The 26146-nt window shown below is 39.7% G+C and overlaps 3 protein-coding genes, 1 long non-coding RNA gene and 2 other non-coding genes across 11 annotated transcripts in view; 1 reads left to right on the top strand and 5 right to left on the bottom strand.

Moving 5' to 3' along the window:
* The window catches only part of LOC126761283 (protein artichoke), a 28176-nt gene extending 16173 nt beyond the window's left edge, over positions 1 to 12003 (top strand). For 4 of the 5 annotated variants that reach the window (XM_050477320.1, XM_050477318.1, XM_050477319.1 and 1 more), the window contains 4 exons: positions 6425 to 6715; positions 6786 to 9285; positions 9386 to 9509; positions 9571 to 12003. In XM_050477320.1, the coding sequence (XP_050333277.1) occupies positions 6465 to 6715; positions 6786 to 9285; positions 9386 to 9509; positions 9571 to 11861 (5166 nt within the window). In that variant the 5' untranslated portion in view covers positions 6425 to 6464 and the 3' untranslated portion in view covers positions 11862 to 12003. The remainder of the gene's footprint in view (positions 1 to 6424; positions 6716 to 6785; positions 9286 to 9385; positions 9510 to 9570) is intronic. The other variant, XM_050477323.1, reaches the window with a different exon arrangement.
* Positions 12004 to 13397: 1394 nt separating this feature from the next.
* On the bottom strand, positions 13398 to 14873 carry LOC126762165 (uncharacterized). The gene is made up of 3 exons (XR_007667427.1): positions 14690 to 14873; positions 14132 to 14180; positions 13398 to 13873 (listed from the first exon to the last, which is right to left on the bottom strand). It is a non-coding gene; the product is annotated as an uncharacterized LOC126762165 (long non-coding RNA).
* On the bottom strand, positions 13970 to 14055 carry LOC126763834 (small nucleolar RNA Me18S-Um1356). The gene has a single exon (XR_007667691.1). It is a non-coding gene; the product is annotated as a small nucleolar RNA Me18S-Um1356 (small nucleolar RNA).
* On the bottom strand, positions 14252 to 14338 carry LOC126763835 (small nucleolar RNA Me18S-Um1356). Its single transcript, XR_007667692.1, has one exon. It is a non-coding gene; the product is annotated as a small nucleolar RNA Me18S-Um1356 (small nucleolar RNA).
* A 1207-nt stretch (positions 14874 to 16080) lies between the features above and the next one.
* LOC126761192 (mucin-19) lies at positions 16081 to 24609 on the bottom strand. 2 transcript variants are annotated; one of them, XM_050477159.1, is made up of 10 exons: positions 24459 to 24609; positions 24102 to 24316; positions 22047 to 23324; positions 21333 to 21983; positions 18560 to 20367; positions 18287 to 18483; positions 17828 to 18209; positions 17591 to 17761; positions 16998 to 17102; positions 16081 to 16887 (listed from the first exon to the last, which is right to left on the bottom strand). In XM_050477159.1, the coding sequence occupies exons 2-10, from the start codon at positions 24277 to 24279 to the stop codon at positions 16738 to 16740; spliced, it is 4920 nt and encodes a 1639-aa protein (XP_050333116.1). In that variant the 5' UTR covers positions 24280 to 24316; positions 24459 to 24609; the 3' UTR covers positions 16081 to 16737. The 2 variants fall into 2 exon arrangements, with proteins under 2 accessions (XP_050333116.1, XP_050333117.1); XM_050477160.1 differs by having other exon boundaries at positions 22047 to 22937.
* A 418-nt stretch (positions 24610 to 25027) lies between these two features.
* LOC126762231 (splicing factor 3A subunit 2) lies at positions 25028 to 26144 on the bottom strand. The gene is made up of 2 exons (XM_050478825.1): positions 25931 to 26144; positions 25028 to 25871 (listed from the first exon to the last, which is right to left on the bottom strand). Exons 1-2 carry the CDS (start codon positions 26028 to 26030, stop codon positions 25168 to 25170), a joined length of 804 nt encoding a protein of 267 aa, XP_050334782.1. The 5' UTR covers positions 26031 to 26144; the 3' UTR covers positions 25028 to 25167.
* Between the last annotated feature and the right edge of the window lie 2 nt (positions 26145 to 26146).

The following is a 26146-nucleotide window of genomic DNA, read 5'->3' as shown; positions in this document are numbered from 1 at the left end:
GACATTTCAAACCCTCTTTACGGGCTTAAAAAATACAAAAATTATAATAATAATAAAAATAACAACAACAATAATAATAATAATAATAGTAACAAAAATATTAATAATAGTGGTAATCATTCAAAATGAACTCCGCCTCGCACGATAAAAGAGGGTGGGAGAGTACCGTTGATATCTCTATCCTAGTTAGAGGGCGCTAAAATCAGACCCAAACTCTAAACGGCTGGTATACATTCAATCTTAACAACTTAATGTATTTTTCTATCCAGCAGAAGTTATATAAAGTCTGTCACGCAGTGGAGTCCTTATAACGACCAAACAAGCTCTTGGAATGAAAAACACATTTATTTGACAAGATATCTTCATGAAATTTTGGCATGGACTATTACCCAAGGCAAAAATACAATTTACGAACATATTGTTTTATCGGACATCTACATACTTATATCATATAGCTGGCATACAAACTAACCGATCAAAATCGATTTCTTGTACGAAAGTCTCACTTATTTGACAAGACGAATTATTTTCTACAGTAGCGGTGTAATCTCTGAAAAAATTGTTCTGATCGGACCACTATAGCATATAGCTGCCATACAAACTGAACGACCAAATTCAGGTTCTTGTATGAAAACTTGTTTATTTCAAAAGATATCTTCATAAAATTTGGTATGGATTATTGCCCAATGCAAGTACACAATCTCCGAAAATATTGTTAAGATCGAACCATTATATCATATAGCTGCCATACAAACTGTGCGATCAAAATCAAGTTCTTGTACGAAAAACTCGCTTATTTGACAAGATATCTTCACGAAATTCAATAGGGATTATAACCTACAGTAATAGTATAATCTCTGGAAAAATTGTTCTGATCGGATCACTATATCATATAGCTGTCATACAAACTGAACGACTAAAATCAAGTTCTTGTATGGAAAACTTTTTTATTTGACGAGATATTTTCACGAAATTCGGCATTGCATACTGCCTAAAGCAAAACTACAATCTCCGAATATATTGTTTCGATCGGCCCACCATATCATATAGCTGTCATACAATCTCAGCGATCCAAATTAAAAGATATGAACTGTGAAGGATATTATAGCAGCGGTGCACCTAAAGATAACGTTTTTTTCAAGTTTTTACAAATTATTATAATTTTTAATATGATAATTATACAAATGTATTTAAAAGAGTGAATATTTTTTACACCCACCGACGTGTTGACCTCATTCTTCAATCATTATTGATTTGTATCCGGATATATTTGCTGAAACTTATCTAAGTGCTTACATCGACTGTCTTTCGAACAAATACCATATACCTGTATTTATAAACTTGCGAAACAATGGTATATTATTGTACCAACACATACCATCATACCTAAACACACACATATTCAAATTCTGCAAGCAAAAAATGCGTTCAAATCGCTTATAACGTTTTCATCTAGTACAAACATATTGCCAACAGAGGAAGCTTAACTGATTGTGAAAGAGCTGGAAAATAATACACAAAAATATCAAAACAAAAAAAACAGTTTGCAACAACAGTAAAAACTACAAGGCAACAAGGTACGCCTGCGCAATAATCGGCATAAAAGAAAAAAAAAGAGAAACAAATAACAACAACACACTATAAAAAAACAACAACAAGGCGTGCAACGAAACTGTTAACCGTTTTAGTTTTCCAAGATTTTGTAATAATTTTTTGAGCGCTTCCATCCAAGGCATATGTGCTTGTAATATGAGTTTAAGCATATGTCTATATGTATGTGTGACTGTGTGTACCTAAACATGCATAATTGTTATGCTTTTAGTGACGCTTGTGGGTGAAATATACACATACATACATATGTATGTGAGTATGTGTATGTGCGTACTTCATGGCGCGATCGGCTCAAGCAACGCAACTCTCGCCACCGACAAACACCTGCTTTAGTGCAAGAGCGCGTTTGGAGGAAAACGCTACAGATATATGTATGTACATATGTGTGGTGCATACACACACATGCGCATTCATTAATATATAGGAGGACTTGCACTATGTACGACAACGTTTACATCTAACGAACCTTGAAATTATTTTGTTGTCATTTGCGCGCAATTTCTTCTGCAACCAAGTTTCTCCGCAGCTTTACAGGGTTACACAATTGCTGCCTTGCGATTAAAATATTAAGCAGAGTTATAGATTTGAGTTGAAGTGCTAGTTTTAAGTTGGTTGAGAACGTTCGGGTTAGAAGGACGAGTCGAGAACTTGATTTTTGACAAAATGACAGATTCCCCAAAAAAGCGTTTTTTGTAAAAAATTAGAAATTATTCTCAAAAATCTTTCGATTACAAACCAAAAAATATTTCTAAGAAATTAGTGTAAAAATTTTAAATTCAACGAAGGACTAGTCAAAAACTTGATTTTTGACAAAATGACAGATACGCCAAAAATTTTTTTTCTTTGTGGAAAAATCGAAATTATGATCAAAATATTATCCTACGTTTATTACCTAACAAATGTCTTCAAGAAGCTTGTCTATTAATTTTAAGTCCATCGGTTCAGCCGTTTCGGAGCAAGTTACCTCATTGTCAAATCAAAATTCTCATTCTCAAAAAACCTTCGATTACTATCCAAAAAATATTTCTAAGAAGTTCGTGTGAAAATTTCAAGTCCTTCGAAGAACTAGTCAAAAACTTGATTTTTGACAAAATGACAGATTCCCAAAAAAATATTTTTTTGCGAAAAAATCGATCGATCATTTCGATTTTTCGAACTTTACAAGTTGGCATACCCTTATAAGTCATTAACTTATCTTTATCAAAAAACGTATTCCCCTGTTTTGCCCAGTTTTCAGGACTAAAGTAGCAATTTTCTTGAATATTACGTCATGATTTCGATTCCATAACGTTTTTTTTTTTTAATTCAGAAGAGGATATAACCCCCTAAGTCATTAGCTTACGTTTGTTAAATAACTTATTCCTTCTGAACCGCTCAGTTTTTGGTACTGAAGTGGCAATTTTCATGAATATTACGTCATGATTCCGAATCCATTTCGATTTTTGTTGAAATTCACAAGTGAATATACCATAATTCCGACTCCATTCATCATATGTATAAATATTTCCACAAATAAATACATACTTAATTTAAGTTTAACTTTAGCTTTTTGAGGTTAGATCATTTCAAAATTGCCAATATGAAAAGTACTATACATTTTTGTATGAAAATATATTTCAAGCCGAAATACATTCGTATTGCTGATACTGTTCGTCGAGGATTAACTACAGACGGTTCTACTTTAGCGGAATTGATCCGAATTTTATACGGCCAAGTGTTGCTTAGATCGGTAAGTCTAAGTCCGTTCCTTGATCTTTTTGTTCGGCCTTCAAATAGCACAAGGAAAGAATCCTTCGCATGACGACTTTCACCCTCAAAGAATTTCGTTTTCGCCAAATGTTAAACCCTGTATTTACTAGCAGAAATTGTAGTTTTTTTCTACAAAGATGCTTATCCGTTGTCTATTTGTATAGCGCAACAAATGTAACTTATTGATGTGTTGTCTAAGCACAGCAACGTCAATGCGCTTTAGCAGGGCAACAAGCAGTTCCGTAATAAAAATGTATCTGATAGCTGAAATACTTGTATATAAAAACCGTATGTTTATATTTGTTGGTATGCCTACAATTTCTGCAAAAATTCGGAACACTCAACTTCCACATATAAAGATTTTTATCAGTTTGCCTGCCATTACTTTCTTCGTCTTTCACCAAACAGCACCTGCCATTTGCCATTTCACCACTCTCTAACATTTTCTACAAACTTAATTTTTATGTAAAAAGCAAATAAATTATGCCAATTAATTGCTTTAATTGTTTCAAAAAACCGTTTTCATATGCCCTCTGAGCAATTTGTATACATATGTAGCATATGTATGCATGTATGTATGTATGTAAATACATATGCATACTTACATATAACAAATATTCATTTCCATACTTGCTTTTTAGTTTTACTCGTAACATGAGCCCTATATGAGAGGTTAGGGAAGCTCGGCTTTTTGTTAATTGGCAAAACTTTTATTTTTACCTGTTTCACGAAACTTTTAGGTCAAATAAACCGTAATAATTTTCCGATCTCCGATTAGAACAATTCATTCGGAGATTATGACGTTGCTTTGGGGAATATTCCTTGCCGAATTTTGTCAAGGTAACTCAACAAATAAAAAAGTTTTCCATACAATGACTTGTTTTGGGTACCCAGAGAATACTTTGTCTAAGACTGGCAATCGCGAGTTGCTGTGTCATATGTAAAAGAATCGTTCTAGCTACTCACAAGTGAATGGCGCTCAGAGAACTTTCCTCGCTTGAATGAATTTGTACAAATGGCTCCATCCTACCAGTTCTGCTTTCTCCAAACAGGATAAGACAGCGAAACAAATGGGTCTGGTAGTGAACGAGGGCAAAACAAAATATCTACTGTCATCAAACAAACAGTCGTTGCATTCGCGACTTGGCTCCCACGTCACTGTTGACAGTCATAACTTTAAAGTGGTAGTTATTTCGTCTATCTTGAAACCAGCATTAAAACCAACAAAAACGTCAGTCTTGAAATCCAACGCAGAATAACTCTTGCCAACAGATGCTATTTCGGACTGAATAGACAATTTGGGAAGTAAAGTCCTCTCTCGACGAATAAAGACAAAACTCCACAAGTCACTCTTCATTCCCGTCCTGATATATGCTGCAGAGGCAGGGACGATGTCAACATCCGATGAGTCAGCTTTACGAGTTTTCGAGAGAAAGGTTCTCGGGAGATTTGCGGTCCTTTGCGCATTGGCAACAGCAAGTACCGCAGTCGATGGAATGATGAGCTGTACAAGATATACAACGACATTGACATAGTTCAGCGAATTAAGAAACAGCGACTATGCTAACTAGGTCAATGGATGAAAACACTCCAGCCCTGAGAGTATTCGACGCAGTACCCGCTGGGAGAAGCAGAGGATGAGAAAGACCTCCACTCCATTGGAAAGACCAGGTGGAGAAGGATCTGACTACAATTGGGATCTCCGATTGGCGTAAAAAAGGAAGAACGACTGGGGCGCTGTTTTAAACACGGCTATAACCGCGTTAGCGTGGTCTATACCAATAAAGACACAAGACTCTGCTCGTTCAGTTTGTATGGTATATGGTATAGTGCTCCAAAATCTGAGTTTCAGACAAATGAGCAGCTTCTTGGGGGAAAAAGACGTGTGTAAAAATTCGATTGATTTCTCAAAAACTATACAGACCGACGGATAAGACAAATTCAACTCAGCTTGTCATACTGATGATTTATATATACATACATTTTTACAGGATCTCTGATGTTTCTTTCTGAGTGTTACGAGCTTCCCGGCAAACTTAATATACCCTGTTAGGTTAAGATAGATTGGGTGGCTAATCCAGAGATCTTACTTGAACTACTATATGCAGTCCTTTGTGAGGTCATAAAAATAGCACTTCTGTAATTCGAACTAATCAGTCAGCAAAGCCTCTTGTGGCCGATAAAAATTTACTCAGGATTTTAATTTCTGTTCGGTGGGATAACTGGGAGCTTGAGCTCCCAAGTGTCTAAACCTTGATCTCGCAAACACGAGACAATCAAGAAGAAAGTGCTGAGATATGATTCCACCTCGTCTTCTTCCATAAGGCTTTTGCAGCTGGTGTCCGGTAAAATTCTCAACCTTTGTGTATGGACGCCAATAGGACAAAGAACTCCTTCGTCTCCCTTTCAGAGAATGGCGTACTTATAGTCAAACCTTCACCTATTGCAGACGATGAGCTCGAGTTGCCGCAAACTCTGGCAGGTTAAACTCCTACTTATCCAGAATCGACCCTGACATATCAAATATATGTCCAGCGTGCGACGAGTCCCCGCATGACACTAACCACCTCTTTGCATGCGCTGCTAATCCTATACTTCTGACACCCCTCCCCATATGGTCCGACACCGTCGAAACAGTACGTTTCCTGGGCCTACCGTTGGATGATTTCGACGATAACTTACCTGAATTTTACCTTCCTAACGGGCACTAGATAACCTGGCCAAATTTCCGCCAAGCGCAGCTATCCAGTAGTGGTTGCCAACTTCACAGATGTCCGCGACTCCTCTGTCTCCGAATAAAATTCTTTATAATACCATGCTCCATAATAAGTCCTTTGAAAGGAGATATTATATAAGCACCCCTAACCAGGCCACGTCGTAATAGCAACACCGTTATCATAACCTATGAATTATGATTTTAGCGTACAAAGCTTACAGCCCCGCTATTGATTAGGAAGTGTACAGCAAAAAACAAGCTAAAACTTAAGTTTAGTGACTAAACTTCATAATATTTAACACTTAAAATTACTTCCAATAACCATGTATTCTGTTTTTTGAACTGCAGCATGTGACGAATTGAACTGTTAAGCTGCAACTCCAACGCCATGAAGCGCAGACGTAGCATCCGAATACCGTGGGTCGTTGTTGCACCGCCGCATACAAAATATCTTAACTATAATTATACAATATATCAAAATTTTAGCTTCAATCTAGTCGCCTTGCTGCAACACATGCTGTTATTATGGCTGATCATGGCCGCAGTGATGCTGGAGAGCGTGCAAGCCGAAGGTTGTCCGCCCTCCGAGGCCATACTGCCATGCCGTTGTTCGCTGCGCGGCAAAGAAATACAAATATGGTAAAACGCAAAGAGAAATTCATTAAAAATACGTGCCAATATACATTCTAACTTTCTTGAAATGCTACAGGTGCTCACACAGCAATTTGCCGCAAATAATGGACGGCATTAAGGCGGTGGAACGCAACATTAAGAGTCCTATCGATGAGCTGGTGCTGGAAAATAACCAACTGCCCGCACTACCCGGTCGCTTTTTTGGCACCTTACAAATAGTGCGTCTAATGCTGCGCTATAACAGCATTGAACGCGTCTCTAACGGTTGGCTGAATGAGATGGAAAACCATTTGGTGGAAGTGTACATTGTGGAGCCACAACTGCGCAGCATACCGGTAGAGAGCTTGAATGGCATGATCAATATGATCGCCATCACCATACAATCCGATGAACTAAAACACTTGCCAGACTTCTCGGGTCTGCTTAGTCTCACCTATTTGAGCGTGCAGAGTAAATCGCTGACCGAATTGCAGTCGCATTGGTTTCGTCATTTGCCGAAGCTACAAAATGTGCATATAAATGGTGGGCCGCATTTAATACGTCTCGAGACCGGCACATTCAATGGCTTGATCTCGCTAAAAAATATCGATCTTAGTCGCAACGCACTCAACTGGTTGCATTTGCGCGCGCTCAGCCGTTTGCCGAACCTCGTGAGTCTAAAGATGTCCTACAACGAAATTAGCGACGTGGGCATGATGGGCAGAATTGTCAAGGATTTGGAAAATCTGAAGAAATTACGTTTGGATCATAATATTATCAATATTGTGGAGGACGGTTCGTTCGTAGATCTACCACACCTAACAGAGCTGCATTTGAATGACAACCGTATCACCGAGATAGAATATGGCGCCTTCCTACGCACACCAATGCTAAAGACAATCTATCTGCATAATAATCACATACGTCGCATACATCCCGAATCATTTCTGCAAGCTTCCGGCAGCGGTGTAGAGACGATTTATGCGTATAACAACGAAATCGAGCAGGTCGGTGAGCTGCGTTCCTTGCTCGACGCGCTGCCTTCACTCAAATTTCTCGACATGAGCAACAACTATCTTACTGATATACCATTTGGCGCCTTACGCGGTCACGGCACACTCGAACAACTCCATTTGAACAACAATCTGCTGCGTACACTCGAACATGATGCGCTAATGGCAATGCCGGCTTTGCGCGAGCTACGCATGCGCAACAACAGCTTAACCAACGAACTGCCAATGCCGTTTTGGAACTTACCCGGTCTCAAGGGTCTGGATTTGGCGGCAAACAACTTTCGCACGGTCGATTCACATCTATTAGCTGGCTTGCCATCGTTGCGACGACTCGATCTAAGCGAAAATGGTTTGGTAAAGTTGGATGCCAAAACCTTCATACACAATCCCATGCTGGAAACCTTAAATATTTCCTATAATGAACTATCCAGCATACATCCCTCAACACTTCGTAATTTGAATCGTCTCTTCGAGGTGGATGCAAGCTATAACCTGCTGTCTGATATCATACCTGGACTGCCAAAGATAGTCGAGCGCGTCTCCATGCGCGGTAATGCCATTGCCACACTACCGTTCTCCATCGGCAAATCACTGAGCTTGCCTAACTTACGTATGCTGGATCTAAGCGTGAATCGCTTGGAACAGTTACCGAAGTACAGTTTCCAGGGTATGCCACAGCTGCGCGTGCTCAGCTTGGCTAATAATCGGTTGCGCTCATTGGACGACACCGCTTTCATGGGTGCTACGCGCTTGGAACTTTTACACTTACAAGACAACGGCTTGTCACACCTGGATGAGCGTACATTTTTGCCGCTTGCCGAGCTGCGTAATCTTAACTTACAAGGCAATAAGCTGGAAAGCGTTACCGACAATTTATTTTCAAACAATTCACGCTTGGAGCAACTCGATTTGTCTCGCAACATAATACGCACTATAGCGCCCTCCGCATTTGAGGCTCAGCGCTCGCTAGAGTACCTCGATTTGTCGAGCAATGCGTTGTCCGATATGTCGGTTAGCCTATCCAGTCTCGTTAACTTGCATGACATAGACCTGAGTTACAACCAGATTACACGCGTGCATGCAGATGTGGTGTCTTCATGGCGCAATGTCGTAGAAATACGTCTGGCCAATAACCTGATTGTCGAGCTGAAGCATGGCACTTTTCGCAATTTGCCAAAACTACAGTATTTGGATTTGTCCAGCAATGAAATCAGTTCGGTTGAGCCGGGTGCTTTGAAACACCTGCCAGATCTACAAGAATTCGTTTTGGCAGACAACAAATTGGTGGAGTTGAAGGATCACGTCTTCGAAGATCTACCAAACTTGCTGGCCTCACATTTCCAATACAATACATTGCGGTACATATCACCAGACAGTTTCTTTAACTCGCCCTCCATGGTCTTCTTGAATTTGTCTAACAATAACTTTCACAACATGGAAAATATTGGACTGCGTGCAATGCGCAACCTAGAGGTCTTAGATCTGTCTACCAACGGTGTGCGCATGGTCAATACGATGCCACTGAAGTCGTTAAACTGGTTAGTCGAACTGAAGATGGACAACAATCGCATTTGCAAAATACAAGTGAGTATAAAAGAGCCGACTTCTGTAAGTAGGACTCGGTACTAAAAGGATCGAGCAGAACTATTTTACTTCAAAATCTGAATCTTGTTTTCTCATTAAGGGCGGTCCATTCGAAACCATGCCACGCCTGCGCGTGCTTTCAATGCGCAACAACCAACTGCGCACCATCAAAGAGCGCACTTTCCGAAATTTACGCGGCAATATTGCTATTCTGGATGTGGACGGTATGTGTACTTGGATTTATCGATATTTTACAAAGAGTTTATTTCTATTGCAATATTTCAGGCAACCCCATAAATTGCTCCTGTGAAATGCAGTGGCTCTCTGTGTGGCTGCAGGAGACGAACTTCCCATATCCCGGTCCGAAATGTCAAGATGGACGACTGCTGCGCGCCTCACGCATGGATCGCAGCCTCTGTGCCGGTTTCGATGACACCAATCAGCGCGGTGGCTCGGCAAGCGATAGCAGCTTCAGCAGCGATAATGCCAATCATTTGCCGCTGCTCAATGAGCACGGTGATATTTTCCAACGCGATTTGCAAGAGGAGTTCAGCGATGAATGTGAGCTGTATGACATATCGCCCGGTGAGCGGCCTTTGGCTGGCGAAAGTGAATACTTTTACGATCAGTACGTCGACTATACACCATCGAACGAGACGAACTCATATGTTAGCACAGATGCGCCGATATCGCACACGCATACAGCTAGTAATTCAGTGTTAAGCACACAGAAGAAACCGCCAATTAGCGCCAACATTGATCTGAACAACACCATACTGCATACGAACTACTTTAAAAGACAGCCACAGCCAGCGGGCACGCAAACCAGTTCACCCTTCACATTCTTTGGATATCCTATACCGTCGCTGAGTTTGGGACGCTTCTTCGGCGCTGGACAGCGTGGACGCAAAGATCGTGGCGAGAAGGCGAGCACTGCATCGTCTATGCAAAACACGGCAAGCTCCACGGAAAGCGGTTTGGCGCCATTGTCAGCCACACATCGCATGCATACGCCGCACGGTAAAGTGCGCATGTATCAACCGAACAGCGCCGAATTTGAAAAGTATCTCAATCCACCGGATACGCAGTATCCCGACGTGTCGGCTAGAAATCGGCAAACTACCACGATAGCCGCCAGCGCGGACTCCAGCTCCGATGAGACGACAAGCAGTGAGACCCCAATCAGCGTGTTTAAAACTGCCTTTCGTGAGCCAACGAGTGTAGAGCGTGGTGGCTTTCGTCCAATAATGCCGGAGCATGTGGGCGGTTTTATGCCCGTGCACGATCCGTCAAAGCGGCGTGGCGTAGTGGAACCTATACCGACACCTACCAAATATGCAACGAAGTACACGGAACGTGATTACATACCAATGATACCGGTACTCGCGTCTAATAACCCTAGACAAGCCAACCGGTTGCACAATTTAAGACCCACAACTACGCCCTTGCCCACCACGGCGTTAACAACTGCCGAGCCCGCCAGTGAAGAGTTTGAGTCGCAAACTTACTATGTAACCGAGAATCCAACAGAGCACACGACGCCAGCACGTCGCATAACGCCACCTTACGTGGCAACAACTACACCAACTACACCAACAACCCAAATAACTATAATGGACCCAACAACAACTACAACCAGCACCACACGCTATTTGCCACGCACCACCGCGACCATAGCCACAACACCGACACCTTTCCACACGACAACAGCACCAACGAGCATAACAACAACAACAACTACTTCTACTACAACGTATACAACCACTGCCAGCCACACGTCTACATACAATATGGGCGATAGTGACACTTTCGACACCGGCGAGTTCTACGACGACTTGGAGGCACAATCTGTGAGCATGCTCAAGCCGCCCCCGCTTCTACAAACTACGACAGCGGAGACCATATTGTTAATACCACCGCCGGAGGAGCATGTCGAGCAAATTAAACGTCACTCTTGGGTAATGAAAACGACAACTACAACAACGCAGGACACACCAACTAACAGTTACAATGATGCAGCCGGTAGCGGTAGTGGCAGCCTCGTAAGCGCCGAGCCGCCCACCACGCCACTAACTGCCGCCAATGCTTCTCCGCGTCAACCACGTCCAACTGGTGGTCGTTCCATAATCACCAAAGTACAAACACCACAAACACTAAATCAATACCTACCCACGGCGGAGGAGTACCATCGCACAACGCCACACGCGCACAGCGGCAACGCTTACCTCGATCCAAGCGCATTTGGCGATCAGCAGGACCTGCTGCAACAGCAATTATTAACAGCTGCACATAAAGGCGACTTTAATGGTGCCGAACCGTTGGATGCGGAATCAGTAGATACTGCGGCCACCGCTTATCAGCAGTTAGAGCGTACGGAACGTAAGGACGGCATGGATTGGTACTACGAAAGCTTTAAGAAACCACGTGCCGATACAGCAGCTGGCAGTAGCTTGCGCAGCAGCGCGGATTTCATGGCGAACGCCGGCGCAGACGGCATTAAATTGACGTACTTGGGTTATGAAGGCAGTGCGTGCAACTTCATGCTTCTATTAAGTTTTTTAGTATTATTTTCCTGAAAGGTATTTATTTTCCATTATTTTTAACGATTTTCTTATATCGGAAAGTGTTTATAGTTATGCAAGCCTATTGCAGTAGTATTGTAAAGAAAAGTTGTTACTTTATCTGTGTACCTAATACTCATGCAAAAACTTTATGAAATTATTGTCCCATTTTTATTCTTAGCAATATTTATTAGAAGTGGTTTTAATATTTGCATATATCATTAAATATATTTAAACTTACAATAGTTATAGTAAATTAAATAAGAAAACAACAATAATAAATGTGTTAAATGAAATTCTTAGCCATTAGGGGGGACCTCCGAATAACGGTTGTCATTAGATGACTTCAGGAGAAGCCCCCTGCCAGCTGGCTCTATATAAGCAAAGCATGCACCGTGCCTGGCCAGTGCTTAGGCGACTCTCGCGCCGCGATGTGCTGTGATTTGAATGTCACGGGTTGACTGCGCGGGCAACTGGCTCTATATAAGTGAAGCAGGCACTGAAGCTGGCGCCGCGATCTATATAATGCAAAGCAAGCTGCACCGTGGCTGACCAGCCGCGCTTAATGTCACGCGACTTTCGCGCCGTGATGTGCTGTGGTTTGAATGTCACGGGGTGAATTCGCGGGAAACTGGCCGCCAGCTAGCTCTATATAAGTGAAACAGGCAGCGTGCCTGGCCAGTGCTTAGGCGACTTTCGCGCCACGAAGTGCTGTGATTTGAATGTTACGAAGTGACTTCGCGGGAAACTGGCCGCCAGCTAGCTCTATATAAGTGAAGCAAGCAGCGCGCCTGGCCAGTGCTTGGGTAACTCTCGCGCTGCGATGTGATGTGATTTGAATGTCACGAAGTGACTTCGCGGGAAGCTGGCTGCCAGCTGGCTCTATATAAGCAAAGCATGCACCGTGCCTGACCAGTGCTTAAGCGACTTTAGCGCCGCGATGTGATGTGATAATGGAAAACTTTTGTATATATTGAGATATTTTCACCAAATTCGGCATGAGCACTTGCTCAAAGCAACGCTACAATCTCCGAAGAAATTGTTCAAATCGGACTTATATAGCATATAGCTGTCATACAATTTGAGCAATCGGAATAAAGTTCTTGTATGGAAAAATTTTGTATTTTACGAGATATGTTCATGAAATTTAGCAGGAATTATTATCCAAAGCAATGGTATAATCTCCGAAGAAATTTTTTAGATCGGACTTTTATAGCATATAGCTGTCATACAATTTGAGCAATCGGAATTAAGTTATTGTATGAAAAACTTTTGTATTTGACGAGATATGTACACAAAATTTGGCATGGACTATTATCCAAGACAATGGTGTAAGCGCCGAAGAAATTGTTCAGATCGGTCGACCATAGCATATAGCTGTCTTACAATTTGAGCAATCGAAATGAAGTGTATGAAAAACTTTTTTATTTGTGGAGATATCTTCACCAAATTCGAGATGGATTGTTATCCAAGGCAACTGTATAATCTCCGAAGAAATTGTTTTGATCGGACTACAATAGCTTATAGCTGCCACACAAAATTAAAACTCAGTTTCTAAGTGTTCTCTCAATTTATCATTTTCTTATTGCATTTTTCATAGCTTTCTATTAATTTTTTCCATTTTTTTATGTCTGCGTGTTATAAACACTTTATCAGTTATACATTTCAGTCCTTTTTTACATTTTAATAGTGCAAATGCGCATACATTTTTCAGTCTTTCTCATATCATTTCCAAGTTTTTCACAACTTGTCAACAGCTTTTTGCCGTTTTTTCGTTTAAATTAAAGTTACCTAAAATTTAAACATTTAACATTTACGAACAATACCATTTTCTCTAAAACTAGCTTATAAAATACAAACAAAATATCAATACTTTGGATTTCAGACATAAGAGCAGCATTTTGTTGGCGTCTTCGATGCGTGGAGTTATTGCTCGCTCACTTCATAGATGAGTTGCAGTGCTATTCAAATAGAATATTTGTACAGTTAAAGTATGGTTTTCCGCAACAAGCAGCATTCAATTTTGCCTGGAAAATGCAAAAAAAAAAATTAAATTAATATTTATTGCATATTTTTAATTAAATGAAGCAAGCAAATAATATTTTCGCTAGTGTTTCATATGAAAAACTGTTCAGATGGTAGTGCATGTGTATGAAAATTCAGCATTTTAGCTCAGTTTTGGGTATGAAAATGTCATCACTACAGTTTTGTTACACGAAACACTGTTTGAAAACTAAAAATATTTATACAAAATGAGATATATTTAGTTACAAAAGTAAGTTTACCTTCATTCAGCAGCCCGCGCAGGTATTAAAATGCTTTATTGTTCAGCATCTGTAAATAAAATCAGTAATTATTACTTTATGCTACAAAAAATATGCACAAATATCCAACTTGTGGTAATTAATAGTATTTCAGATGGTAGTGCATGTGTATAAAAATTCAGCATTTTAGCTCAGTTTTGGGTATGAAATTGTCATCATAATTATTGTGTTTCCCTTTAATAATTATAAGCCTTTACTACTAAAATTCTACCAAACTAGAACTAAATATTTGCTACATTAACAGCTCGACACGCTTTGTTGTCTGCCTGCTACCTAATGACTGCCGAACAACCCTCTAAAAATGTAGAAAATGTGAGGTTAGTGCAAAACTAATGAGACGCTAGTAACACGCCTTAACTGCATGCTAATTGACGCTTTGCAATATTTTTAATTTTTTCTCAATATCTTTAATTAGTACCAATTGCCATAAAACGCAGCAAACGGTCACTCAGTCTTAATTAATTTATCAGCCACTAATTCTGTCTCTTAAGAAACCGATAATTGTTCACTTTTGCTTACCTTTAAAGCTGCGGCAATTTAAGTAAATTCACGCTAAATATTGGATTTTAACAATTTAGAGTATTCCATGCATTCTACAGTACGGTTTTTACTGATTAATTAAATTTTAGTCGCCATTCACGCATTTTGTCGGTGAAACTGAATGCGTGCCGTCCAATAGCTGCTTAGTGAAAAGATTTAGTAACCGGAAAGCAAGCTAGAGGCAGGCAAAATGTGAATGAAAAAAGTACTCACCACGTGGTGTAGTGTGGTTAGTTGGTTTTAAATCTAAATGCAACACTGGCTGGGGGGAAAAAAATTAATTTTGAGCAACAAATTACCACTAGGTGGGAATTTTTATACCCTGAATTGGTTATAAATTTGCAACGAAATTTGCAAGATACAAAAAGAAATGTCGGAGACATGTTAAAGTACCTATTTATATACATATATGATACTCGTATAGTTATGATAAGCGTGTTGAGCCGATTCTGGCCGTATATGTATATGAAAGCTACCCTCGGAGTTTGAGATATCGAGCTGAAATTTTGTATACATCGTTTTCTTCCCAAGAAGTTGCTCATTTGTTGAAACCGCCGATATCGGCTCACTACACGATATATGTAGCTGCCATACAAACTGATAGTTCAAAACCAAGCCCTTGTATGGAAGATCTTTTTTATTTGACAAGATATCTTCACGAAATTTTACACAGCTTATTTACTAAGCTAACGCTATAATATCTGAAGAATTTTTTTAGATCGGACCACTGTAGTCTATAGCTGTCATGCAAAGTGTTTTTTCAAAACCAAGTTTTTGTATGGAAAACTTTTTAATTTGACAAGATATCATCACGAAATTTAGCAAAAATTATTTTCTAAGGCAACGCTATAATATTTAAAGAAATTTTTCAGATGGGACCGCTACACAATAAAGCTGCCATACAAACTGATTGTTCAAAACCAAGTCCTTATATGGAAAACTTTTTTATTTGACGAGATATTTTCACGAAATTTAACGCAGCTTATTTTCTTAAGCAACGCTACAATATTTCAAGATTTTTTTTAGATCAACCTTTATTATTCCATACAAACCTATTTTCTTTGTATGGAAAACATTTTTAGACGGACTTCACGAAATTTATTATTTTCTGAGGCATGCTATATGCTAAGAATTTTTCGATCGAACCACTGTACCATTAAGCTCTCATACAAATGTATCTGTCAAAACCAAGTTTTTGTATGGAAAACTTTTTAATTTGACAAGATATCTTCACGAAATTTAGCACAAATTATTTTCTAAGGCAACGCTATAATATTTAAAGAAATTTTTCAGATCGGCATACTGTAACATATAGCTGTGATACAAACTACTAATTCACATAGAAAATTTCTACAAAGTAAAAGCAAAAATTAAATTATTTAAAATGGTAACATTTATTTAACTCTATAAACTTTCCAACTTAATTTATGGCGGCCCGTTTTTGTTTTTGAAATGACATATACATATGTATATATGTATATAAATATTATTTGTTATTTACAATTAGCTGCAAGTTTTTATTTTCAGATTGCTTTCATAGGCCCACAAGGATTATTAATTAATTACAGGCGATAAGCTTATTGACTAATTTACAATGTTTGTTTATTAAAAACCTAGTAACTTAAATGATTTTATGTGCAAATTCTAAGATTGTATAACGGAACATGACGTTTTTGAGTACATATAGTTTTAGGTATTAATGCAAAATAGCATAATTTATATTTTTTTACGAAAGTTGGTTGCAAAATTTTAAACACACAGACAGAATATCTTACATACATATTTATGTACAATACGCTTCCCTAGTACAAACGCTTGCTTTGCAATCTTTCATTAAAAAATTAATTAAATAATGCACTTGTATGTATGTATATGTACATTAATAAAAATCGTATAGTAGTTGCTTTATGTATAACTTAATGATTATTGTATTGCATTATAAACTAAGATTTCTAAGATTTCTAAAACTTATGTTTAAAAAACCTTAAGTTTTTTGTTTTTACAAATGCTAATGCCGCTTCAAATATTTAAAATTTTTCACGCTTCTTAAAATTACGCTTGGAGGCGCAACGTTGCAATATGTCCGATATGTGCGATTTGTGTTCGAAAATTTTCATCATCTGACTTTGTGCTTCATGTATGCCATCTACAATGATTTTACTGCGCTGTATGTTGCCCTGTAAGTAAAGGAAAGTGAGTTGAAGTGAAATAAGTTTCATGAAATATATTAAAAACATTTTATTTAAGCGCTTTTTTATTTGAAATTAAAATAAGTGTGAGATTTTACCTTCAGCAGTTCATTGATTCGCTCGGTTTCGGGATTTTTCTCATGCGTTTCCATTTGTTTCAACATATTATTTAGTTGATCAAGGCCGTTCGATTCGTTCTCACACTGAAAGAGGTGAGAAGTATGTAAATAAAATAATAATAATAATAAGAAAAATAATAATAATAATAAGAAAAATAATAATAATAATAAGAAAAATAATAATAGTAATAAGAAAAAATATATATAAAAAAATTTAAAAAAAATAAAAAAAAAAAATAAAATAATAAATAATAATAATAAAAAAATTAAAATAATAAATAAAACATAAAAAAAATTAAAAAAATAATAATAAAAATTAAAAATAATAAAAATTAAAAATAAAAAAAAGTAAAAAAAAAACTATAAAAACAAAATAATATATGTGACCTGGTCTACGGAAAGGGGGCTTAGGTGTCAAAAAAAAGGAGATCAATTAATGAGATAACGAAAAACTGACTTAGCTCCCTTTTCGTAGACCAGGTCACATACATATAATTTCATAACGGTGGTATAAAATATACATATATTTTTCATTTAATTTTGGGGGACACCATTTATAAACAATCACGTACCAAGTCTTCCATTTGCGAGCTCAAATGGTGTATTTTCCAGCCATTCAGTTTGCCCATAACATTCGTCTGATTGGCCAAATCAATAACGGTGGGCCGGCGTTCTTCGCGCGGTTTAACATCTGAGTAGCGCTGAAAATGATTGTTGGCCGTCTTCCAGTTTTGCTTATAAGTCTGCAAAGCAAGCACGAAAAACATTAAAATATTTTGTTATAATCACTAAATTTTACAACAACTTACATGCAGCAGCGAGAAGTTGCGCGGTCGTCGTAATGTAAACTCTGTTGGCTTGGCATTCTCCTTATTGCCTGTGGTGGGCGGCACATTGTTATTTTTATGGTTGCTGTTGCTATTATGCACAACATTGGCATTGCTGGCGTTGGCATTAGCGCTATTGCCGTCATATTGATGTGTGACCGTACTGCCAGCAGCGCCGGGCGCCATTGAGCCGTGTACTGGCGCTAATAGCATGCCGCTGTTGCCAGTTGCCGCAGACAACTCATAGTGACTATTGTTGCCGCTATTATTACTATTACTCATATTGCTGGCGGCAACCCCAGTTGCTGTTGGTGGTGGGAGAGTAAGTGAACTTTGACTATGACTCGAAAGTTGACTGTCATTGCTGTGCGATGAACGAGAGAATGAGAGAGAAAATAATTATTACTTGTATTTGTTATGTTATGTGCTTCATATGCTTACGTTGAACGTCTGTTTCGCTTGCGTGTGGAACATTCAACGGGTCCACCATTGAGGCGTGCAGTACTTGTTGCCACCGGTGCATGCAATTGCGGATGATGATCCAGCGAGGAAGTGCGTGAGCTGCTCGGTGTGACCGATATGCCGCTCATCAGCACGTTATGTTGTACGTTGACATTGCCATGGTGATTTGCGTACATCTGCAAGAATTTTTTCCAATAATTTCGTAAAATTATGGCAAATTTAAGCAAATTGCATGAAACTTCGCAGACTTACCTCATTGATAGGGTTAAAATGTGTGGAATCGTTGGGCGCTTGTGGCATATGATTAATCATCATCATATTACTATCTTGCATTTGTTGTTCTACGCCCGGTGATGAATTCGCCGACACCGTTGTCGAGCCATCCGATGAAGCCGGCGACTCGCCACGCGCCACACGCTGACCGCTAATGGCGTTACCGGAGAGTGTTACCTGCGCACGATCCTTCTTCGCCAATGCTTCCGTTGTGAGTGTAGACGATGTGGTCGTTTGTGCCGAGGCCATTGACGTTGCGGATGATGATGCCACAGACGTGATACTGAAAGCGCTTCCCACCGAAGAGGCGGCTGGCGAGCCCGTTACATTTGATAAAACGGTGGCAGTGCCAACATTGCTACTATTATTTCCCATGGCGAGTAATGTGGGTTGCAGATTTTTTGCAGCACGTATAGGCGAGCCATCTGCATCACGCTTTCGTAGAAAATTGGAAACTACCGTTGAGCCGGGACCGCCACCAGTCACTTTGATCGACGTTTGCAGCGGTATGACTACATGCTGACCCTGTGCGCCAGTTAGAGTAGCAGTTGTTGAGCTGTTGCCAACGTGGTGACCGGATGAGGCTGCTGAAGCTGGTATAATAAGCTGTTGGCTACCGGTAATAGTACCGTGCTGCAACAATTGTTGCGTTGCTTGCGAAACGGATATCGCATCAGCTGATATTGTATTGGAGGAACTGGCATTGGTCACCACGCCCTGCGGTGCTGTAGGCAATTGTGCGCTGAAACGCAGCGGCACAGCCTGAATTTGTGAGCCTGCCGCGCTCGAAACCGGTATTTGTAGTTGGCCGATGGAACGTCCACCACTGGATGGCACTACAGTAAATGTGGCAGTTGAGTTACCAGCATGCGAAGCTGCAGTGGCAGCGAAGGGCAATGATGAAATTGCCAAATTGGAGGCGGACACCGCATTCACCAATTGATTTTGCGTGATGGGCAAAGTACTGCTTGTTGCCGTGGTAGTGGTGAGCGATAGCACACCAGTGGACACTTGTACGGAACTAGCCGGCACAGATTCATAGTAAATCGTGCCGCCTGGTGGCAAAAAGGCACCAGCTGAGGTGGGTACACCACCGCCACTACCACCACCACCACCGGTTGCGGTGAGCACCGTAGTATTGTTGCTTGACGCGGACGACGCCGCATGTAAATTTGTGGCACTTACGCTGACGCTTGCTCCATGCGTGCGCTGAGCTGTGTTTGCTTGATGTATGTACACGCTTGGTGGTCCGGCACTACTTGTTATTATGCTACCGCCACTTGGCTGGCCGCTGTTGTTATCCAAATTGCTTGCATTGGAAGCGCTCATCACTTTTCCTACTGTTATGGCACCAGCATTTTTTAGTGGCGTTATAGTACCGGTTAGTATATTGCTACCGCGTGTCGTTATGGCCAATGGTAGAACTGTGGTGCCACCACCGCCGCCTGATGAAACTATATTCTGTGTGGTTAACAGTTGGCTAGCTGCTGCTGCTGCTTGTGAAACATTCACGAGTTGTGCTGTAGACAGATTTGTAACACTACCGCCACTTGATGTGGGCGTAGTTGACGATAAAGCCGGTGAACCGTTGCCGCCACTACCGCCGCCGCTATTATTACCGCCTAACGTTGATTGTATGCTCGTTGTTACGTTCTGCTGTGACGGTAAGTTGACGCCTATTTGCGTAGCATTGCCTCCGCCGGCAGTGGGTAACTTACCCAAACCGAATGGTGTTATAGTCAGTGAGGGTTTAGCGGTCATCGAAACCGGTTGTCGTAGACCAGATACTATTTAGAAAAACATTAATAACAAATGGCATGTTAAAAGTGCTCTGTTACTATTTATGCTCAACTTACAGAAAAAGAAACACTTGTTTATTTTTGTAATTAATGATATACATACATATTTACATAAATGGAATTTGTTGCGACTAAAGTGCGAAAAAATCACATTAGCTCTACTTATAGGAAATACTCGTACAATATAACACTTTCAATGCTGCTTCAATGAAATTATCTGTATAACATATACTAAATCGTGCCCACATCGGTCAACGTTTGTAGTTCGCACCTCATTATATTGACAGAACTGTCTTATCGCCATAATGCTACGGTTAGACTTTTGTATATTCTATAATGAAAAGTCAATATTTTATTATACCCTGAACAGCGTATTTTAAGTTTGTGACGAACAGAGTCCATTTAGCCATAGCCTTCTGTCTGTACGCTCTTTTCTCACCAAGAAACTGCTCATCCGTTGGTATCGCCGATATCGGACTACTATAGCCTATAGCTGTCATACAAACTCGCCCATAAAAAGCAAGTCCTTGTATAGAAAACTTTTTTATCTGAGGAGATATCTTTACAAAATTCAAAAAAATACAAAATTCAGATCGGCCCACTATGGCATATAACTGCCATACAAACTGCCTATAAACTGTTTCAATTGTAAAGGGTATTATAGCTGCGGTGCTCCCGAACTTTTTCTTGTTTTAAATTTCATAGGTCTATACTTTAACTTTCATGTGATTGTAAAAGAAATATTCGTTATATGTATGTATACCAGTATCATATTCTAACACCCGCCATGTCACACGATATATAAATAAGATTTCCGTAAATTTCCTTTACAAAAGGCTTCGCGTTACATGTCAATAAAACAAATCAATAATTGTGACAGTTAACAGTTTTCTTAAACTTCATTGAATTAACGAATTACAAACAAATTTGCGTATATTTTACAAAACACTTACCGAGTTTCCCAGTGCCCGATGTATTGACAATGATGGGCTGGAACATCACATTACCCGAAATGCGACCCGTTGAGCCAATAATAGGCTGTGTAGTACTGCCGGGCTGTTGTTGCAGCTGTATGATACGTGTGGTGGGTAAATTCGATGACGGTATGACGTTGTTGCCAACACCTGTATTTACGCCACTCATAGTCGTATTGCGTGGCGAATTGTTAGCAGTTGTATTACCTGACCCCACCACAGAATTAATAGCGCTGCCAACCACACCACCACTACCGACCGGTTGAATTGTCGAGGTTATATTTGGTGCACGTATACTTATGCTGGTCGTGTTCAACTTGGCGGCGGAGAAAGATTTTGGTATCGGTATTGGGCGTATTTGTCGTGATGTTGTTCCTGCCACCGAAGTACCAGCGCCAGAGAGCTGTGTAGCAACGGCAAGTCGCTGGCCAGCTACTAGAGTCGGATTAAACTGTTGCGTTTGCTGTGTAAGCGGTTGTGACGTAGCTGCTACATTCGACGAATAAACTAATGTGGCTTGATGTTGACGTGGTGGTAAAACAGTAGCTAATGTGGCCACGTAAGTTTGCTGTTGCTGTGACTGTGGCTGACTATGTGCCACTCCCGATGATGACACTGATTGTATTGTAGCTAAAGGAAAATATTTAAAATTTTGTAAAAAAAAAAAAATAATTAATGCATTTTTAGACTTACATTGTCCACCTTGACCTTGCTGCGTTTGTGTTTGGCCGCCTCCAGTCGTTTGTACAACTGTTGGTGGTGTTGTTGCAAGAACTGTGCCGCCAACCGATGTGCCGAGTCCACCGCTAATACCAGTGTTGCTGTATGCACCACTAGTTGTGTTCATGCTCTGTGCAGTGATTATACGTTTTTGTGTCGGCTGTGGTATGGTTCTAATGAGTTGCACTTGTCCACCGGTATTAGTTTGCATCCAAGTTGTGCTGGTTGCCGGTGAAATGACTGAAGTAGCTGGCGATGATGTATTACGATTGACGGGTGCGGCCGTGCCACGCACAAAGCCACCCGCTGCAGTGAGCCCCGTAACTGTTGCACCAGCACCCATTGAACCGGAACCCGGTCCTGAACGTATTGGTGTAACCAGCCTTTGTGCCGAGCCCACTGCTGTCATTTGTGTGGCTGTTACACCGGCACGCGGCAGATATGTTGTTTGTGTGACTGGCCTCGTTACAGTTATAGATGTATTAGACACTGTGCGAGAAGTAACACCCGTAACGCCCGCCGGTATAGCTGTTATCTGCGTACGACCAACACCTGTGGCACCTTCGAATTGTTTGATGGGTATTATATTGGTGGGCATAACAACACGCACCTGTGTCGACTGTCCACCAGCGCCAATGGTACGAATAGCTGAAGATGATTGCGCTACATTAAGGGCAATTGGCGTACCACCAATGGATGTCGCTATAGCACCACCAGCTGTGGTCATTTTAATAGCTCCTGTTGTTGAAACACTGCTGGTCATTATAGTGCTAACGCCACTCACAACGTTACTACCAATTTGTAAGTTGCTACCACCGGGAGAGCCAGTGTTCACCATATTGCTATGTGAAATTTTTGCTGAAACTGGATTAAAAGAAAAAGGATGGATTTTTGCTGTTTTAATAAACTGCCTGGGATTTTGATGAGTATGGCTTTGACTGTAAGCATTGGTTTGATTGTGTGAATGGGAATGAATATCACTTGTAGGTAAGTGTGCAGTGCGTACTGGCGAGTGGATGGGCGGATTTTGTAAATTATTTGAACTTGAAGTTGTTATATAGGAATTGGGTAGTATAGAAATATTATGCGTTTGTTGTTGGTGTCTAGCAATTGAAGTTGTTGTAGTCGTAATAGTTGATGTCATTGGTGATTGGATAGCGGACACTGTTGAATGCACTGGTGGCTGATGTTGTTCATTTTGATGAATGAGGTTAGGTTGTATGAAATGGGTTTTTATGTTTTTTTGTGCTTCTGCGAAAGAATTATACAAGCAAAACAAAGATAACAAGTTGTAGAATTTTGCGTGGTATTTTTAAAAAACAAAACTACAGACATGAAACACTGTTTTAGACATTTTAATTTAAATATCGCAATGTATGAAATTATTAAAATGAATACCTCCAAAATACCATATATTAAATTTCAATTACGATAATTATTTTATATCACCAGATTAGGAGATAAATAGTATGGGGGTACACGGGGAATACAATTTCATTATACAATTCGTGAAGCAGAACATGTGAGCTAATTTTTAAATAAATATTATGATTAAAATTAAATTTCGTACTGGAAATTTATTTAAAAGAATTATTGGATTTTACTTTTTTTTAGTTTATATCAACAATAATAACACCTTTATAGGTGCATACATATATGTTATTTTGTTATGCTCCATTATGAAATTCCATAATTTTTACATGACAACCCAAACAATATGGAATTTTTGACGCCACGACACACTGCAACGATAACACAAATTGGAATGGAGAGGAACAGTGGGATAAAGTTTTGGTACAGAAAGCAAGTATATAAGCAAATAGAAAATAGCAAACGCACACACAAATTATGCTATAAAAGCTGCACTAAAGGCAATCACAGTACGTTTTATACATATATATATATATATACACATAGCGACGAGCGCAAATTATAACCAAACATGTGTAGATTTGTGTCAAATATGTATATTTATGACATTATTTTACACTACAATATAAAATGGTTAAACTTCTTGTAAACACTCACCGCCTGTTGTTGCCTGTGTTGAGCCCATACCAGCCAAATTGGAGCTTAGGGTTCCATTTGTATTTCCACCTCCAGGTCCCCCACCACTTCCAACACCTCCACCACCCCCTACACTGCTCCCTCCTGGTCCAGGTGCGCCACCACCACCAGTTCCACCACTCGCATCCACCGAACTCATTTTATTTAAAAACGCAGTATATTTATTGATAAAAATGCTAAAACAAATGTATTTTACTTAAAATATCAATCGCACACACATTACGTTTATCTAAATTTGCAGAAGTTAAAGTATGTACATATATTTTTCATAGTATCACTTTAAAACCACCTCGCAGAGGCTTAAAAACTTCTACCAACCTTGCTTTTATTTAAACGTTTCAGCAAATGTTAATTTCACACTATATTTGTTGAATTTTATAATTATCACTGATTACTGAAATCTTAATTGGAAAATTTTTAGCTTTTCCCTCGTCTACATACGGTCACTTTTCTATGTGTGTACTTTGAAAATGTCTGCCGTATACTGAAACGAAACATACAAAGAAGAACGAGTAGTAAGTGAAATTTGCTAAACTGTGCTGCCAGATAGGACCTTGGTTGAGCATAACAATAACTTGACTTATTTCCCTTGGATTTGTTGGAAAAACGTTAATTTCTAAATGAAAAGAAAAATATTATTTGTTAAATCATTTTCGTTTATTTTAAAGCTTAATGTTGTGATAGGTTTATGCTAACATTTTACAATTGTGATCTTAATTTGCAAAAGCCTCACAACGCATGCGTACTTAAACAAATGATTGTGAATGGTATACGTACATATCCATACATACATATATTCTGTTTACATTTTCTCGAGCCCTATCTACGATATATTCATTATTGCGTTAACCAGGTCAGCAAACATTAATACAAAAAAAATTATGAAATTGTATTTTGTTCTTTTTTATTGAAAATGCTGGCGTTTCTTTTATACATTTTAATTTAACGTAGCGTGACTCAAATGAATGGTTTACAACTTCCGTAGCAGTTAACCGTTTCCACTACTGACGGGAGTTGTGTCCTCGTCTCACATGGGTGGTGGTGGTACAGGTAATACGCCCATTGGAGGTGGTGGTGGTACCCCATTGAACATATGATGAGGACGCGGCGGTCCCGGCATTGGGAAACCAGCGGCAGGGCCAAGACCACGATGCAATTGCGGTGGAGGAGGTGGTATAATTTTGGGTTCGAATTTGAAGGAGAATTGGAGGAAAAATTGCTTTGTATCGCGATTCCAATGTGTCCAAAATTTACCCTCGGTTTTTTCCACTTCACGCGATGGAACCTTAAAAGCAATGGTTTCATATGGCTCAGCAGCAAATAACAAATATTGCCATTTACGATCTGGTGGTTCTATTTTCTGTTCATAGGCGGACATGAATCGATGACGTGGTATGATTCCTTCAGTGATTTCAGGATAATCAATTTGGAAAAGTAACGATTGCTGACCATTAGTGGGATCACGTTGCTTGGTCACACGGTAACCTGGACGACCAATCTTAACAAATTTTTTTGGTTCAACTCGTGGTTTCTCCGGTGCAAGCATGGACGGCGCCTCCTTAGCTTCTTTTGCTGCACGCCGTGCCAAATTCTCTTGATGTTTCTTTCCTTGCGTATGAGCCAAATAACTGCCCTCATTATTGTGAAGTGTTAGACAAAGTTTACATTCATATGATCCCAAATGATTTTTCATAAAATATGGATCCTTATTCAGATCAATTGTTTCCAAAGCTAAATAAGAAAGATAAAGATGTAGAGAGTAGTTAACAACAGCAATGTGAAAAACTTACCAAGCTGTCGTCGTCGTTCTTTGCGGTCACGGTTAGTTTCTGACCAAGAAGCAACTCCACCGCTGCCGGTTTTTCCACCGGCTCTATTTTGGAAATCCATTTTTTAAGCTGATGTACACCAATAAAACAAACTTTTATAATATTTTATTAAAAATTAATAACATTAATACAATGTGTCTCGTTTATGCGTACTTTGACAGATGACAATATACCAAA

The sequence above is a fragment of the Bactrocera neohumeralis genome, chromosome 6, assembly GCF_024586455.1.
Source record: "Bactrocera neohumeralis isolate Rockhampton chromosome 6, APGP_CSIRO_Bneo_wtdbg2-racon-allhic-juicebox.fasta_v2, whole genome shotgun sequence".
NCBI lineage: Eukaryota > Metazoa > Arthropoda > Insecta > Diptera > Tephritidae > Bactrocera > Bactrocera neohumeralis.
The sequence above is the reverse complement of the archived record's forward strand: the minus strand, read 5'-3'. Positions and strand labels throughout refer to the sequence as shown.